Genomic DNA, 20,256 nt, shown 5'->3' on the forward strand with positions numbered 1-20,256 from the left:
AAAAATTAAAACAATTAGAATTTTAATAATTAATACTTAAGTAATCCTTTTTAGGCACTGATGTGTAAGTAAAATATAATATAACTGGCGGACTAATGGCGGCCTTTTTATTACAAAAACAAACGAAACTTTGTTAAGAGTATTTTATAGTATAAAAATAAAAGTAAACTACATAATATACCAATTGTTTTAAATGTTTCTGTTTAACTATTTGCTTTTGGCTGGTTTGTAATTGTTGAAAGTTTATTTTAAATATTTACAAACAAGTATTTGAATAAGAAAATTTTTGGAACATTTATAAATAAAGCTTGACAAGGTCTTCTTCCTTCCTATTAGTTATCTAAAGTATCAAGCGAAAAGACCTAACATTTATCGATTCGAAACGATAACGGACACAAATTTTTCTTCACTAATGACACCCCCTTAACAAATTTAAGTAGATTATTTCTAAGATTGGCTAAGTACTCAATTTTATAGAGATTCAGTAAAAGTTTATGATTAGTAAAGTTGGTTAGACAAATTTGAGGGGATTTTTTTCATGAAATTAGAGCGGATACGAGCAGTGGTGAAGAGTACCTGTTGAACAGAGCCAAGCGATAGATAATCGAAAAAATTCACACTTAGACAGTCATACTTACAAGACGTACTTTAATTGTATTTTATCTTCAGTGTTTTACCGATTAACATTATTGAATAATGTAGCATTTATTTATTCTGTAATAGTCAATTTTATTCACATCAATTTATATATATTTGACTATGATTTAATTAAAATTTCTATATTAAATATTTTCATGATCAAACACATAAGTATCAACTGAAAAGTTGAATTATAATAATACAACATAAGACCGTCATCAGATGCTGTATTTGACTATTATTACTACACAATTAACACGTTGCAAACATACAGTTTTATTTTTTGGTATGACATTAGCTCGTCTATAATTATTGCCTCACCCTTACATTGTTTAATATTATTGATAATGCCATCAGTGTGTTTGTTTAAATTTTGAAAGCTTGGAGTAGGCTTGAATAATCGTGATATTACTATAAAACCATAAAATTAGCTGGCATCATTCCATCATTTAAATCTTCTTCTTATTGTGCCATCCCCTAGCGGAGGTCGGCCACCATCAAGGCGATCTTATCTTTGTCGTCTGCTTCCCGGAACAGTTTGGTGGAGTTGCACTCTTACCAATCACGGAGGTTATTAAGCCACGAAATGCGGCGCCGTCCTCTGCTACGCTTCCCATTGATCTTTCCTTGAATCACAAGTTGGGGAATGCTGTATTTTTGTCCTCTCATAATGTGGCCGAGGTATTGTAGTTACCTGGTTTTGATACTACGTAGAATTTCTCGGTCCTTCCCTATTCGATTGAGAACTTCAAAATTTGTCACACGGTCAGTCCAAGGAATTTTGAGGATGCGTCTATACAGCCACATCTCGAAAGCTTCAAGTCTCCGTGACATCTCTTGGTTTAGCGTCCATACTTCCATACTATAGAAAAGAATTGAGAGCACATAACAACGTACTATACGCAGTCTCAGACCTATGTTAAGATCTCGATTGCTAAGGAGGCGTCTCATTTTGAGAAAGGCGCTCCTTGCGATTTCAATTCTAGTTTTTATTTCCTGAGACTGGTCCCATTTCTCGTTGACCCATGTACCTAAATATTTATAATGGGTCACACGTTAGATTGGTTTGCTGTTACTGACAAAATTTGTGTTGGTGTCTGGTGTCGCTGTTTTTGATACTACTTCTTGAGGTTCATTTTTAAACCATAAGAATTACTGACCTCATTAACCTTTTCTACCAGTTGATGTAAACTCTTTAAACTATCAGCAATTAGCACAGCATCATTGGCATATCGTATATTGTTCATTTATATTATCATATTATCATTTAAATAAACACACAATTAAATATAACATTTTGTGGTAAGCATATTCTCGAATCAAATTATTTATTTATTGGTCAAGGTAACAATTTGTCTTCACCAATGCAGTTTTTAACATGAACACTAAATAATCGCCAAGAAAAAAGTATTTGCTTTTGATAATAAACAAAACTTCATATTATGCATATATAGCAGGTTCAAAAACAAACTAACGTAATTTAATTCACACTTAATTTTAATTAATTTAATGATATGTTTTTAGAACTCGGCATGGGACCAAAAAATTGAATAATATTCTTCCATGCTGATAAATCACAAATTAAAAAAAAAAAACTCTTTCTTTTTTTTTCGACCATGTCCGATCCTAATAGGATCATATGGGCCTCCACAGAGTAAAGGTTTGTATTAACAGATTTTGTTTTTACGAGAAATGGATGTCAGTTACTTGCTCAACCTATTAGGTACATATTACTTTGACTGATAGACAAATTGAAAAACATAATGTGTAAGTACACCCAGACCCAGGATTCGAACCTGGGACCCACGACGCTATATATCAATGTAGTATTTATTAAATATTGTCATGTAACTTCAAAGAAACAGTAGGAAAACTGAAATAACCTGCTGTTAATATACAAAAAATCTCACTATTATCAACTATTAATAATTATAAATCGCAGAATAAACAAAATAAACATATTATGGTTATCGATTTTATTTGTTCAAAGTTTAAAACAAACATTGAAGCTTAATTATCTTAATACTAGTATTGTTGACTTTATATTACTGTTGCTCTCAGGTAGCGTCATCTAAAAATGATGTTAAATATTTGAGTTAGGAATTGCTAAATAAAATTATTATTGGTTGCAATTATTATTCCAGCATGTGTTTATTAACTATAACATTTTAATAGTTAATTACTGGGGTAAAGCAAACTATAACGATGACTATAAAAATATTTATTTATTGCATTAGTTAATTTCATTCGTGTCAGTTTTCGTAATATTAACAACCTCTATTGTTTATGTATGTACATAGAAATTGTATTTAAGCCTAGGATGACAAATAAGGATTGGGAAGGTCTTAGTATAATAATTCACGGCTTGGGTTAAAGGTTTCTGATATCGCTTTTAATCTAAACAATGTGTATGTTTATACAAGAAATGTGTACAATATACAATCTTGTTTCTATTCGTGAATAATTGGCTTGATTTTCTCTTCACCACGCGCCATGTATTACTATATTTTAGGATGTATTGTCTTTGTAGAGTACTTGGAATTTCCTTTAAAGCGTAATTCGAGAACTAGCTAAATTTAGTAGACAATTAGGCTCATAAATAATAAACATATCAATGAAAAATATAATTACCGAATAAATTACCTTATTATCAATACTCTGTTCAAATAGGTGTAAAGATACGTCTACCTGGGAAAATAAATATTTGTTTTGTGGGTCACGTCGTAGTTGGACGTGACCGCTGTGTTTGGGGATGACCAGGAGGTGTAGATTGATGAAGAGTCGTCAGAAAAAGAGATGATCAGTCGAGATTTGGTGGTGGTGGCTCACGGATGCAGGAGCGAGTTTTATTTGCAGCGTAAACAGTCGGTATAAGAGTATGTTACAAGAGCGTTATGTTACAATACTTATGATAATGTGTTGACCTGTGTGTCCCTGATAACTATCTTATAAATAGAGACCATCAGTTGTTTATTCTCCCAAGGTGCAGAACCAACCTGCCACTGGTAATGCCAATTGGGATAATGATAACTATGTTCAACGAAATTGCTTCGGGTGTTGATATATTCCACCTACGTGAGAATGAGTTTAGGTGGATGTTGTTTTATAAATTCTTAAAATAGGGTCTGCTTAACTCATCCGGTGTACTTCCTTGTACCTATCTAATTCATCTACTGATATATCTCTTTTTTTATATAATACTGTTATATTTATATATCTTTGTTTCTAAATGTCATGTTGTGAACGTCTTAAACCTATAATTTGTAATGTCCACAATATGTTTAAAAAAAAAAATTGAAATTGAAAAATTGAAATAATATTTCGAGGTCCGAACTCGATGGAATCGAATGCTAAGCGGCGCGACTGGCACAAAAATTACTGATCGGATGGAAATTATGATTGATATTAATAGAAATTTTGACTGAGAAACTAATCCACTATGGCCTGCTAATTATATGCATGAATAGTCTTTGCTGATAATGTTTTCTATCGAGAAATATGCTGGCCTCTGCATTATTGCACTTTGATATCACGCGTGTGGCATATGCTAATTCTTACACTGTCAAAATAATGCTAATAAAGCCCGAGATCATTGACCACTACATTTTTGTATATAGGTATATGAAAGTTTGATGAGATTATTCACTGATTAAAGTTAAACTAGAACACACTTATAGCTACCAGAATAATGTCTTCAAACTCACTAATATTATGTCTAAAATGTAAAATACTAACCATTGCGTTTTTACTTTAATCATACTTAATATGGACAAAGAACATGTTCTGTTAATAATACAGAGATATCTTTTTTATTTAACAGTAATTTCTTGGTAAAATAGATTGTATTAATTAAAACAGAACACAATTATTGTGTTGTTATTGTTCTACATAATTTAATAATAATAGAAACCAGCTTCGTCTGTGTCAAAGGGAAATCATCGAATGATACAAAATATACAACAATAGATACACACAAATATTATTTATTAAAGATATGGACAATAATTAAATGACAAAAAATACTTGTTCAACAATAAATAAATTAAATTGACCTAGCCTCTCAAAAAACATAAATATCGTATTTATGACATAAGGCTGCATACAACAAATATTAATATTTCAATAATGTAAGTTCTGAGGAATTGAAAAAACTATCATGAATAAATTTAAATTAAGTGATTAGCAAAAGAAGCCCTCGATTGTGAACAAAGATATAAATAAACATATCAGAAAGTCCTATTCCAATATATTATTATATTGTATTGTAAGATAAATTTGTTTAATATATATATCGTAATACAGAGAGGTCTTTCCAGAAGGAAACTAAGACTAGCACATTGTGATATAGAACTGTGTTTGCTATGCGTAGCGCGTAAGAAGAAAACACTAATTAATTGTATTAATACACAGGGAGCGGTATGCGGTGTTATGCGTGTTTTGCGCATTATATTAATTGGTATATAGGCGACATACGCCTATTCAAAAAGGGACAATCGCTCGATATACCTTAAGCAGAGCTGTTTGCCAGGGTCCGTCCTCACACGGGCCCAATTGTTCATGGAGATCTGGTAGCAACCGAGGCCAACTTTGCGGCATTTGATAAATTTGCAGCGTCGTATGGAGAGCGGGATAGTCCCGACTCTTCTGTAGACTCATCCATTTCAATTTGTGACACTCAGTATGCGGGTACACAAAGCGCTTAACGTCAGCGGACAGCAGAGCCAGTCCCAAAAACAAACATTTTATTTCTTAACTTTCTTCGAAATGAACGGAATGAGCTCTTAAAATCACTTCTTTCAGACACATTTAAAGCGTCATAGAAAGCGGCCGTGCATATCCACGGTTGTGCATATATGACGGGTGGTGGTGGGCACTTTAACGTATTCTTAATCAAGGTCGGTATGCAAGACATCATCGAGACACATCCGAGTTAGTAAATCAATGAGATAGTTTTGAAAAAGTACCTAGAAATGCAACGCAAGTAACCGAGATGAATGGAAATGCCTTCATCTGGATTGATCTGGGCTGATGAATATGATATCATGAACGTGAAACAACTTTCAAAGCTATACAACGCAAGGTTCCTAGTTTTACTATTAATATTGTAACTTTGGTCAAGTCTAGCTGATAAAAGGGCCTTGTCTTTCGCCGTATGACGCTGCAAATTTGCTATGTGATAAGTAATTGTCCCTTGTCAAAACTAGATTGCAATAACAGATGTGACCATCAAAAGGACAGACTGATGATTGAATGATTAAGTGACAAACTAATTACTATATAATATATTGCAAAAAGATGTCAGTGTTAGTAGATAATGCAAAGAATTTCATAACATCGAATTGTCTATTAAATACCAAAAGGAAATCAAAGTATCAATACGTTATTATAAACATTGTTAGTAGGTAAATAATTATATATTTTCTCGCAAGGCTATATTTATGAATTGAATTTTTGAATTGACACCAAACGTTTTGTCTTTCACTTTCGCTTTCGACATTTTGGACTTATTGCAGAGATTATTACCGATACCTTTGAAATGTCTCCAATATAATATCAAGAACCAAAAGCTCACAGTATTGTCTCAAATGTCACAAAAGGTAATATATTATAATCGTTAAGTTTCTTCTCAATAATTTAATAAAAGTTATAATTTTATTGTACGTATCATATTTTTCCTTCTACCGATCTAAAAATTAGGTGAAATTATACAATTTAAAAATTATCACAATCAGACTTTATGATAAGACCAAAACTGCAGATATTGTATCCACTTTCAGTTAGATAGTTCTGTAATTCACCATAAACAATACTGGGGACAGTTTCAGGTTCACGCAAGTGTCATGTTTGTATGAAAAATTAAAAAAAATATTAATAATAAAATAAAACTTAATATTTAATAACTAGGTACTTATAATACATTGTATTTCTACCAGGAATTGACAGTTAATACCACTAAAGAAATATTATATTATAAATGATTAGTTGTTATAATGGTATTCTTGCAACGATTTTCATAAATTATAGATAAACTCTATCTCTATACAAAAAGATTCATTTCAACAATCAATTCTGATATTCTGAAGGTGAAGCCTTTACTGAGCATTTTTTAAAGAGGCACCTAGCGGAAAAATACGAAGCTTGCAATTTGAGATTTTTTTTTGATAATTATCAATTTCAACTATATTAATTAATAAATATGTATCTAAAACATTAAAAAAATATTTTTTATTTTAAGTCAAAGATTACAATTGTGAAAAATGTAATAAAATGTGAATTTGTTGAATCGGACCGCACCCTATTATTATATATATATTTTATGGTCATATTTGTTATTAAAATTTAGTTCATTAAGTTATCTAAGCATCACCTAAGAGATTTTTGACTAATTCATAGTTTTAATATTTTTTATATCTATTTTAAAAACATCGATTTTTATAAACAATATAAATGTGTATAACTTGAAATCCTTTTTATTTATATCACATTTTATTTATGTATGTTCTTAATATTGAAGCTTGATTTGATATAAATAAAAAGGGTTTCTAGTTGAAATTGTAAATTATCAAAAAAAAATCTCAAATTCCAAGCTTCGTATTTTTCCGCTAGGTGCCTCTTTAAAAACGGCTCAGTAAAGGCTTCATCTTAATTAAAATAAATTTGAAACATTAATTTACTCCTGTAACCTAAAAAAAACAGCAATGACAAGTTTTCCAAAAGTAACCTTAAATTACTATCATTATTTTAAATGTTTGGATTCACCATACGGGAAATTGTAGAGAAAACTTAGTAAAATTGTGGACTTATATGAAAATAACCGACTTTTAACATATTATTATTTACCTAAATTCCTCAGATATGACGTTATTCTATTATATAAAGACTGCTCCAATAAACAATCAGTATACACCTAGTGTTTTTTTATTTTTCATAGACCAATATATAAAACAACGATATTTATATATTCTTATATAGGTGACCACATTTCATTCTATCTTTTTTGCATTTTCAACGGATTGTCAACTACTCTTTATTACAAAGAAATAATATATATTACATATTTAATATTATTTAATGTTGCATTTTTTCTAGCCAAATAATATTGTTCTACTTGTACTTGAACTAGTCGTACTTAACCTTGGTTTTCTTCATATTTTCACAGGGCGTCATGCAGCGCCGTGACGTGGTACTGGGCTGTGTTTTGGGCGCCCTCGTACTCCTGGCGCTCGCGGCTGGTGCTTTCTTCTTTATTAGGCGTGCGAAGGCCGCCAAGAGGAAGCGAGGAGTGCTCCATGATCAGGAAGACACAGACGAGTCCAACGGATGTGGCATTAGGTGAGTTGCAGTTTCTATTATGTAAAAAAATATAACATCGTTTTCATATTAATATTAAAGTATATATTTGACACTATTTTTTTACTCTGATATTACTGGAAACTAGTAAATAAAAAAAAAATACAAACTAAATAGTAAAAGCGGAATCTATTATACATCATATTAGATTTTTATATATGCATAACTGCTGTATGTAGGCATCTACCAGCTCCAACCACTCTTCTCTGTACAAAATTCTTCACAGCCACGTACATCCACTGAACTACATAAATTCGGCTATCTAACAGATTTTTGGACATCCTTTAGACGTTTATTGCCTTTTGAATACCAATGTATGACGGCATTTATCCAGAAAATTTCCACACGCCAAGCGATAAGTCATCTGCTCTTAAGATCGCGTACTCTTGTCTGCTTCCTTAACCATTGGTTTCTTTTGCGATCTTTCCACGTTATACCCAAAATGCAACTTTCCGTGCCACGTTGCATAACCTTATATATAACCATGTTATATATTGACATATTTCTTTTCATTTTTTTTTTGTGATGTACTTAGCGTTTACTTGTTGGTAGGAGATTCGTGATTTATTTGATTTCATTTAGTGAGAAAATAGTGAGAAAAACGCGTGTCGTAGACATAACTCATTTTATCAATTACACCTTTGCAGCTGAAATTAAGCAATATCCTTGTATTTCAAATAATATTCGTTATATATTAGTTTTTTATGGTACGTTTACATTTGACACTAATATCGTCATATTTATGTATGACACCATATTCACTTAAGTGTAAACAGTACGTATATTTGTATCTGCCACTTATTTTGCGTGTGTCGACTCTCACCTACCACTTATTCAATCTACTTATATACGCAAATGTAAACACCGCGTATTCGACAAGTTCGAACTTGGAGCGATATATCACCGAAGTTGGACCACCGTCTACTTTTATGTCAAGTACCTGACACATTATTCGTAGTTTGACAGGTACCTAGTGAATTGCATATGTATATTTCTAAAACAACGGACAATCAATTATCATAGGTACACCATGAATGTATGCCCAACGTTTACGTTAATAAATGTACTGTAGCGATCTGTCAAAAATCATAGACAATGAGAAATAAATCGGATGTGCCGTGTTCTATGGATTTTGTTCGAAAATAAAATATCGCTTGTTCTCGGCACATACGATTAATTCTGATGCACTCTGTGAAGAAAAAATGCGCTTCAAATGGTATTACCTAATTCATTTTGGCCCACACCTGCACTCGTATTAGGTACGATAATATTATATTGAATATGCAATGACGATCAAGTGCTAGATATCGCAATGTTACTGTTAATCATTCTTCTACGTATTTCTGAATTGTGTGTCTTGTTTTTTGGCAAAAGGTCCAATCTTGCAAACTAAAGTTCACAAATTGAGTTGGATCTTCGATTTTAAACTCTGACATTAAACGGATGGCACCTAGTTCTTCTCGTCGCTGAATCCATTCCCGCATCCATCTAGACCATTTTTTCCTCCTTTTTGTTGCCAAAAGATTTATAGAAAGATAGAAAATAATAACACTTGCTGCTTTCTTTTTTAACATTCCCATATTGACAACTGACATAACGTTTTTGAGAAGTATACGAAATAAGTGTCCGAATAAGTTACAATACCATATGTAAGCACCGCATATAATTATTCCAAATGTTGCCATTGAATAAAGTGTCGAGACTTTATTTCAACGAGAAGTATACGAGCATTTTATGTCAGATCCATGCAGGTGTAAACAGTAAGTGAATTTTTATGTCAGACACATAAAATAAGTATAACGGTATAAGTGTCAGATGTAAGCGTACCATTATGTACGTCTGTAATTATCAATTATTATTAATATTATTTTTGTTTTTGGCGTAACAATAAAAAAATTGTAAACAATATTTCAAGTAAGAATTGACTTTAACTCCGATTTAAAAATTTACATTTTTTTTTTAAAAATATATAAAACATAATAAAAATATTTTCTAAAATGAGTTAACAATCAGACTCCGCTAAAACTAATATATATCACCACTTCAACTAAATAGCTGTAATTAAATTATTATATACAAGTACTATTCGTATTATTGTTGAAGGTTTTGACACAAATTTATTGAAATCTTTATTTCAAATATTTAAATTTACCTATAACTATCAAAATAATTATTGTTACACAATCTCGGTAAACGTTGCAAAACAATAATTTTATAATTATTGAGTAAATATAAGTTTCGCTTAATTTTTTCTGTAAACATGTAATTGAATAGAATAATGACTTTATTCATGGATAAAAATTTCTAAATGAATAGGAAAACATGGATTTTAATTCTTTCATAATATATTATTTATTACTTATTACTAAAGCCTTAAATGGAGATGGGCTGGACACATAGCTCGAAGAAGAGACAATCGTTGGACAATTAATCTAGTCATCCAGTGGTATCCAAGAAGTACAAAACGTCCACAAGGTAGACCTAGAGGCCGCTGGATCGATGAAATGATAAAGTTCTGCGGAAGTACGTGGCAACGCAATGCACAGGACCGAGAGAAGTGGAAGCAACTTGAAGAGGCCTTCATCCAGCAGTGGATAGATTCAGGCTGATGATGATGATGATGATGACTCAATTTCGACTATTATTTAATTTTAAAAAAAGTTGAAGAATAAAAATTATTATTAAAAAATATGTATGTAATTTAATTAAGTATTTTTAAAAGATATTGTTTTTATAATAAAACATATTTGTTGTATTTTATTAAATTAGGTAAATAAAGTAAAACAGTGTACTTGAATAAAATAAATGTATTACTTATGATAAAGTTAAGTTTCAAAAAGTTTACAATCACGTACCTAACGTGGGAAACATAAATTATAACGTAAATACAAAGACGTAGTACTACGTTGTTCAATGATAATACACCAAAGCACTCAGAAATATCACAACAGTTGTAATCTATATGACTTTTAAATACTTAAAATAACTGGTCGATATCGCACCTTTATTTAGAAGGGTCTGTCTGTATTCTATGGCGGCTAGTCAGCTGTATAGATGGGTGGAGAAAATTTGGGGGTATTTGAAAATAGCTTCTCACTGTCGGTAAGGCAGTTCGCTACTAACCCATCTACGTTGTTAGGTAATTTTGTGACGTAACACCATTCTGCAGTATTTTTGCCCGGCGCGCGTGTTCATCCTGTAATCCTCTTCAAAATATTTAATTTTCTGCGAGTTTTACGTCGCGATTTCGCGGTTTTTATTATTAAGTGTTAATGTTACATTTTTTCCATCGGTATGAAATAATTAAAAGTCGTGTCAGAGTCTCGCAATAGAGGGATGCAATTTTTCGCGGTTAACGCAATATTTAAAAGTTTCAAGTGAATTATAAAAGTGTATTCGCAATGTTTGATATGTTAAAGAAAGTGAACGAGAGGTTTGTAATTCGTACATATATTTGTTTATAAATTATTAATAGTTTTCCTTTGTTTATATTTACATTACAAAAATTTACAAACATTTTAAAGTTTACTTTTCAGGTTTCTGAATTTACTAAACAATGTGTACTATCACAACAATAAACCAATTTAATAAAATAACGTAATTCAATTAGAATGAAAAAGGGTTACGACTGCCTTAGACAAAATTATCAACCGATTTAAAAAATACATCGTCACAAGGATTAATATAAAATAATTATATACATGTTTGAACACAATATGACAATGAAATATCCCTATTGTATTTTTAAGGCTCAGAAACGTTTATACTAACATTAATAATATTTTTTTAAACCCAAAAAAAAACCGATTTCAGTCTTTATAAATTTATTTGGATATTTAATATAGCATTCATTGTTTCACATATCTCACCAAAAATTGATATTCATTAATATTAAAATAGTAGAGATTTTTTTTATAAAAACATTGAATATGTATGCATTTTATAATAAACATGAAAAATTTTGAAAAAAAATATATTTTTATTGTGAGGATATTTAATATTTAAAAAAAATATAATCCATATTTATTTTGAATTTATTACCAATAATACAATTGAGTTTTTAAAAACTTTCTTTATGAGTTTCCTAGATTTGAACATGGTTGATTTATTTATATTATTGTATCGTTATAAAAATGCTATTTTTAGTTTGAAAATCATTCATTTTTAAATAAAATATAATCAAAAACAAAAAAATTCAAAAATTGCTTGATTTTCCTTTAAAAATAAATTATTATTGTAAACTTTAATACATGTTACCACCGTTTTGAATAGTTTTTAATGATACATGCGATAAAATTATGTCGAGATAATTGCTTTTTTTTAATTTTCATCACAATGGGTGTTTATGTAGGTATAATACTAATAAAATTAACTGGTAAAAAGTTGTGCAAAATACAAATATATTTAAAATAAAACTCATATACCTAATATATACATAAATTGATCAAACTCTCCATTAAGTAGATAGTTAAAGCCAGTCAACATATTATTACAATTATTAATTAAAAATATATTTGGTATTTTACCTACAGATATACATGGTTATACAAATAATGACTGACATTAATCAAAAGAAGCAAACTATTGAAATTAAAAATTATTTTAACACGTTATACTATTTTAGAAATGTTTACCATCTAATATCTATAAATTATATTAATGGTTAAAATTACGGATAAAACTATTAATTTGCAAAATGTTTTAAGCCACATTAGGAAATAGTTTGAATATTAAATTACATCCATTTACACAACGCTCATTAGAGAGATCCCGCAAAAACTTTTAGGCCGATTCATTTAAGCCAACAAGAAATGGTAAAACCCTTACAACACGTAAACAGACGTGAAAACAGTTTTGCTTTCAGCCTATGTATCTACTCAATGCGCAAGGTATAAATCAATTTCTTTATCGTGATCATCGTCATTTCAGCCTATTGCCAGACATAGACATCTTTTCCACTCATTCCAGTACTATGCTTTTGATATTTATGTGTCCCAGAAAATTCTTTGATGTCTACCACTAAGGTATTTAGTTGGTAAACGATTTTTAGATCTTTTAATTTTACGTAATTTTCTTTTTAATTTACATTCAGCTTACATTCATCTAGAATTCATGAAAACTATCTTGCATATTATTCTCACTAGAATCTCTCAACACGTCATTTTAATATAAACGGCTATCACTGTCAGTAAATCTCATATTATATTCTTTGATGGCATTCACTCATTTTATTGACTGATGATCTGACTTCTTTTCAATGCATCTATTTATTTTGCCTTTTTTTTAAATATTTCCTGCTGATTCTCACTTGAATCTATCAATTTATTTTAGTATTACATTATGTTATGTCGTCCAGGCATTTTGTTGATAAAAATCTGTAGTCCTTTTAATAGTTGTCAGTGCTCTTTGTTTTACCCATTTTTGTAGTTTATATATAGTCACCGTTCAGACAAAAGTCACAAACCTTCAAAAAGGCAGTTTTGAGTTGAGTATGTCACCCGAAGCGTAAAATTATGTTCTTTAAGATGCAAAAGTCACCACTGTACATTAGTTAGTAAAATGTTGCTTAAATCAGATTTATTTGTTTGTCACTGAATGACTTTCGATAAAATCTTAATAAGCATAAGTCATTATAAGCAGATAGACATTATTGACACTATAAAAAATAAATCCTTCGTTATAAATATAGAAGTAAAAGTTGCTAAACTACGTATGGTGACTTACTGATTTGTCATTTGAAAATTTCTAATACTTGTCTGAAACAGGCAAGAATAACTAAACAAGAATAATTCCTTTAACTTGTCATAATAAGATTGCTTTGGTCCAGATTATTAACAAGCAAAAGTCACCAAACCACATTTCAACCATCTTGCCTCTTTCAAAACTATTCAGATGTATTAATTAGCATCAAAAAGTAAAAGAAACCTAAATAACTTATTAAGAAGACATGAGAAAATTATGTTATGTAGATAATACATTAAAAACAGTAAAATATGATTTTTCATTCATCTCCAAACTTTCAAATTATGGTATCTCGAAATAATGTTTTTTGGGTTGGTGACTTTTGCCTGATTGGTGACGATATCAACTACTTAATAACTTTAAAATATGCCTTGATTATTTTTCCATAAATTTATCAACTTGTTTTAACAGCTATTATTATATTGGTTTTGTTTATATTATATATTTTGCCATATCGTATCTTTGATTACAAACTATTTATATATTTTCAAACTATACCTAACGTGCAGTTTTCTACAATATAATATTAAATGCATGTACTTACTATAACAATGGTGCCGATTTTTTTAAACCAAAAAAAATCTACTGAATGACATAATTATATACATAAAGATTGTAATCAAAGATATATATTTTATTGAGATAATAATAATGCATTTAAATAACTACATAAAGATATTATAATTACATATCTGATAATTCTATTTGACAGTTAAGTAGTTATAAGTATTCTAAATTTGAAATTTTTCTAATAGACAAAATAAACAATATTTGAAGACACGTTTTCGAGTGAAGCATCACTAAAAATAACGTATATAATTTATGTAGTGAATAATATTCAAGACATTTATTTTTAACGGTACGCTCACAAACAAAAAATACTATAAGCTTGTCACGCGTGCATATTTTTGAAAATTCTGCGAATATTTGAAAATATGATGTGGGTATTAAACTGTCGCAAGTGTTTTTAATGTGATTTGGTTTGTCACAAAAAACGTGTCTAGCTATATAAAAAAGCTGACTTTTAATTTGATTTTGATTCTTGGTTATATATTTATTGTACATCGTCAATATTATAAAGCGATATTTGGTATATTAAAAGATCCCAGCGGGTCTATTCTATACACAAGGCTACTTTCGGTCTGCTACGGCAGTTAATTAGGATAGGAAACTAACAAATTATTAACACTTATTGTATCAATTACAATAATAATTGTTCTGTGATAAATTTTAGACCGAGATAGACAGTTTTGACAGTTCAGACAGTTAACTTATAGTAATTGTTACAATAAGTGTTAATAATTCGATACTTCCCTGCCCTACTTTGCTATTGTAGTGGACCGAGAGCTGCCTTGTTTATAGAATAGACCCGCAGGAATGTGAATATATCAAAATGAAAAGTGAAACAATCACGGAAAGTAATCTTTACGTATAAATTTCGTACAATTGTCTCAAAAATTGTAAATATTTAATATGAGTGATTTCTAAGCTTTGTGTCACGATTTCATGATGTTATTCGAAGTATTCTTTCCGGAAAACGTACTAAAAACGTTCCCAACACTGTACAAAATCCATTCATTTTCAGGCATTATTATATTATCTTTCGTTTGCGTTGTTGTCTTCAGAAGTTATTTTATTATTATTGCAATCGTGAATTCGACAAACAATAGAAAATAATGCGGCCCATCATTCTACCGTGATCAACTATCATAAAAAAACGGCAAAATAGATGTTTACTCAATTATTAAGGGAGTAAATGCCGTCCTTGGGAGAATCTTGGTTTTTAGCCGTAAATATATTATGACTCACGACTAGTACTAAGACTGGTAAGTTATATCAGAGAAAGAGACAACTTTGACAATAGTCGTAAAAATGGAATAAAAATTTCTACCGTATCCTAGATAACGTAACTTGTTCAGTACCAAAATTATTTATCTATTATTAAAAAAAATACCTTTTTTACTCAAAAAAAATTTAAGGAGTTATCTAAAGTTTTTTAATGTTTCATAAAAAAAACACGAAATGTTTTATTAAACTTTGATGTTTACATTGAATAAAAAACTGTTTAAAACTATAAATTATTTTATAAAGAAAGACTTTAAATGTTTTAAAAATTTGTTTTATTTAGATAGTTATAATTTCTTCTTCTTTGGCCATACCCGCCCCTTAGTTGGAATATATTATGGATACCGCTAGGCACCTCCCGTAGCTCTGCCGTGTACACTTTATAGATAGTATTCAACAACTTTTCAGGACGCTGGTATCCGGTTGGTTTGAAGAACAGGCAAGCCAGGTTGAAATTCTCTTCTGGCATCTGCAGTTCGTTCAGCAGGTCCAACGTCGCCTCTTGCTCACAGCGTAATGGGAGGCTGCTTGGTGCGTTTTATTATCTCATCGTTGCTCCTAAAGTCACGCACAGTATCCATTGCAAACATCTATTTTCGAAGCTCAGTATACGATTGTTCTGAGCCTTTGTAAGGTACCATGATTTGTAATAGGCGGCATTTGGTTTTGACCAAGTAAAATCGTGAGTCCCATAAACTCCGCATTGAGTTTCATGTTGCTCCTGCCATTCTCATTCGGATATCGAGGTCTCTCTACAACATGCCATCTCCCGTTATGTGTAACCCCAGGTATTTGGAGCCACTCCTAAAGTATCTACCCTTTTTTTAACAAATGTAGTTAAACGATAATATATTGTGGCTGTGAGCCATTTACTCAGCATATAAGGAAACCCTGAATACAAACATAATAATTAATAAGTTTGCCAAATAATACGGTATTTGTATTATGAAGCCAAGGCCAAATTTATGATATTAAAAATTGTTAATTATTGGTCACGCGATTAGTATTTATTTACAATACAATAAGTATTGTCACTCGCCTATTGTCACCTATAATATCTGGGACGGTGAATCTATTATACGGGTGTATCTAAATGACCATTTTTATGTGACACGCGAGCAAGCTCAAATTTAATACTTAGTTTATGTAAAATCTGCTGATTTTTTTAACTTTACTTTATCAGCTGGCACACTGGTTTATTTTATCGGCGTTAAAACAGATTACTTAATATTAAAATAATATTTTTATCCACCCTTAGCGATATGAACGTGAATAAAATACTTTTGCATAATGTGATTGAAACTAATTACCCGATATGTTTAATTTAACAAAACCACTATTTAGATCATCTTTGAGTTAACGTAATTATTAATATGACTACGAACAACTAATTTTGTCCATAAATTATATCAAATTTATAGCATAACATCATCTTCGTAATGGTTTCTCTGAACCATGTGTACTGTTTTTCGTGTCCGGATTTTTACGGATGATGTTGGCCATATTACAGTTTATTGTGAGATGTTGTATCAGAAATAAATGCCCGTATATTATTGAGATCAAATTCATGTCTAAATAAAACACGATAAATAAACGAAATAGAAAGACAGCAGAAAATAGTTAAGTAAGTATGTAAATTAGAAAAACATTAAGTATATTATAATATTAATATTAAGTTTTGGTAAGTGCTCGTAAGTATCAAGTCCTATTTTAAAATACTGACAGCGTTATTGCCAAATATTTGATAGAAAAGTATATTATTATTATCTTTAGTGACGTACTATAAATACAATTTTAAGATGTTGAAATATTTTAAATGTTTTTTATCAATAGGTATTTCATAATAACAACGAGGTATATCACCATCTAATGTTCAACATCAAGGTGTATTAATTAAATATTTGTTTCAACACGGAGGCTACAGATATCCACAAAATTTCAAAGAGGTATTTCTAAAGATTTATCCAGACATCTTTTTAATAGGTTTTCGCAGTATGTTCTTTTGAAAAATACGGATAGAAAGAGTAAATAAGAAAATAGTACAAATATTTGTGTCGTAAGTATATGAATGCAGAAAGAAAACCGATACAATAAACATCAACATAGCACCCTGTTATTTACAAGCGTTTTTATATGAAAGCGTAATGGTATTCGGATAATTTTACGCGCAAATAGATTCACTATCTTATTGTATAGACTCATTGTGATATTGAAGAATAATAATGATCAATGAATACTATTTATATATTGACCACTACATAATAACATCATAAATAACGTTTAAATATAAGGATTAAAGTGTTTCCCTAATTTCAAATAATATGGTTCAACTTATTATTTGATTAAAATATAAATTCACCCATTCAGCAGCAAGGCGATCTTCTTCTTCATCACCAGGGTTTGATGGAGCTGTACTTATACTTATCACGGAGGTTCTTTTGCCATGAAATACGACGTTGCTCTATACAAAGTTTTTACATAGTTTATCTCTCCATGTATAATAAGTTGGTAAAAGCATTTTTTTGTGTTATTATAATTTAGTCATAGTACCTCCCGTATCGTCGTATGTTTTTGAGTTTTTACCGTCTTCTTATCTTGGGAATAGTGTCTGTATGAAGTATAAAATGTTGAGAGAAAAATAAGAAAGAACATGCTGTGACAAACCCAACAATTTAAAACAATAAAAAATAACTATGTTAGTCTCAAAAATGATATTCCTGCTGTATTTTCAAGTTATGATCAGTTTGTTTTTATATGTTTGAAGACATACATATTTATCACCAGGGATTTCTGAAGGTGAAAGACTCTCTGTGATATCTCGTGGTGTAGTGTTCATTTATCCATGCCTTAGGCTTAGAAGGACTGGGAGATATAACAATAAACCCACAGTCTCAAGCTTTTGATTGGATGGGTCTTATCTCATTTTAAAAAGGCGCTCTTTTCTATTTTAATTTTTATCTATTTCTTGTTATATGGTATATTTTATTGAACCATATATCCAAAAATTAACCTCAATACAATAAAATTAAAAATCTTATCTAAAATAGTGACACTAACGAAGTAATTAAATACGTGGTCCAACATAAATTATCTAAACAAAAAATAGTAAAAAAAATGGATTTCAAAAATACCGTCTGCGACTAATTTTTTACATAGTAAATTGTCTGTGAAACATATAAGTACTTATATTTATGAATTTAACAATATTTTTAGTGTGATAAATACAATTATTCTAATACAGTAACAAATTATTACAGATATGTATAAATGCAATACCAGAGTAATTGTGTTAATATTATTACTGGCAGGAATACAGTTGATCGATTGGTAAATTTTGTTTTTTGATTGAAAATTGTATTGACAATAGAAGCCTCAGTGGGTCTATTCTATACTTATCGACCGCTAAAGTGATAATTATTATCAAACTCAGGGTAGATTTGTATCCAAGTATTAGCACTTATTGTAACAATTACAATACGTTGCTTGTAATTGTTGTAATAAGTGCTATATTTTAACAGCAGCAAGAGAGGTGCTGTTAAAATATAGCACTTATTGCAACACAACCAACGTATTGTAATTGTTACAATAAGTGCTAATATTTTGATACAAACCTACCCTAAGTTTGATAATATTTATCACTTTAGCAATCGATAAGTATAGAATATACCCACTGATTATTAAAATTATTAACATTATGTAAACATTTTCATAATCAAAAGTGAGTTAGATAGTTTGGATGACATCGGCAACAGTATAAGTTTACTACATAACAAAGCATTTGAAGATTTTATTTAATATAATTTATAAATTATCTTATATAGATACTTACTCATAAAGTTTATCTTTCAAATTCATTATAATATAATATTAAATTACTATATACCTAATGACAATGCAAATGTATAAAACGTCATAATATAAGTATTTAATTAATCACAAATTTTGTTCATAAGCGGTTTAAATAGACATATTATACTTAACTGTATTTATTTACGTTATGTTATAAACGTATTTTTATGAGAAATAATTTGATAACCATTGTTCGTATGCAGTTTTTAGATAATTGATCAAAATCTAATACATATTATTGATAAATGGCGTATATTTTTTCCAGATGCTAATCCATACCATTAGTTTTATAAACAGGCGCTCAACAACATAGTGTTTTATAATATATAATAGCCATTTGCATATTTTATATAGTTAAGTTTAGTAATATTAATAACTTGTAAGGAAACGTAAAACTTTATTACTTTATTAATGTTAAATTATTATTTTTTAATTATTTATAAAGATAATTTTAATTTAAAAAATATCCCAGCGAAGTGGCAGTTATTATACAATTATCAAACATTTAATATCGCTTGAAGGAATAAAATTTTCTCTTCCATTCTGAAAGAGTTAACCAAGTTTCATCTATACTTCAACTTATTTATGACCCCGGGGAGATTTTGCTCAAGTGATAATAGTTTGAATCTAAAAAGTTTTATACTTTAGGGAAATAAACGTATCAAAAAAAAATAATATCTACTTTCGCGTATCGGAAAAGTTGATCGATGCTCAATAATACAATGAATTTATATCGATACGGGCAATATTTTTATGCCTGATAGTATTTTTGTTCAACTACAAATTTATATTGTTTTACAAAAAAAAATATAGAAATTCGATACGTTTTTT

General features: G+C 29.7%; 1 protein-coding gene across 1 annotated transcript in view; it reads left to right on the forward strand.

Moving 5' to 3' along the window:
* Syt7 (Synaptotagmin 7) overlaps nucleotides 1–20,256 on the forward strand; it is a 767,213-nt gene that overhangs the window by 87,444 nt on the left and 659,513 nt on the right. The window contains exon 3 of the mRNA XM_085956767.1: nucleotides 7,799–7,971. Within this exon, the coding sequence (XP_085812893.1) occupies nucleotides 7,799–7,971 (173 nt within the window). The remainder of the gene's footprint in view (nucleotides 1–7,798; nucleotides 7,972–20,256) is intronic.

This window comes from Rhyacophila brunnea, unplaced genomic scaffold (genome assembly GCF_057557595.1).
Source record: "Rhyacophila brunnea isolate RB1 unplaced genomic scaffold, BYU_Rbru_1.0 scaffold_6, whole genome shotgun sequence".
Lineage (NCBI taxonomy): Eukaryota > Metazoa > Arthropoda > Insecta > Trichoptera > Rhyacophilidae > Rhyacophila > Rhyacophila brunnea.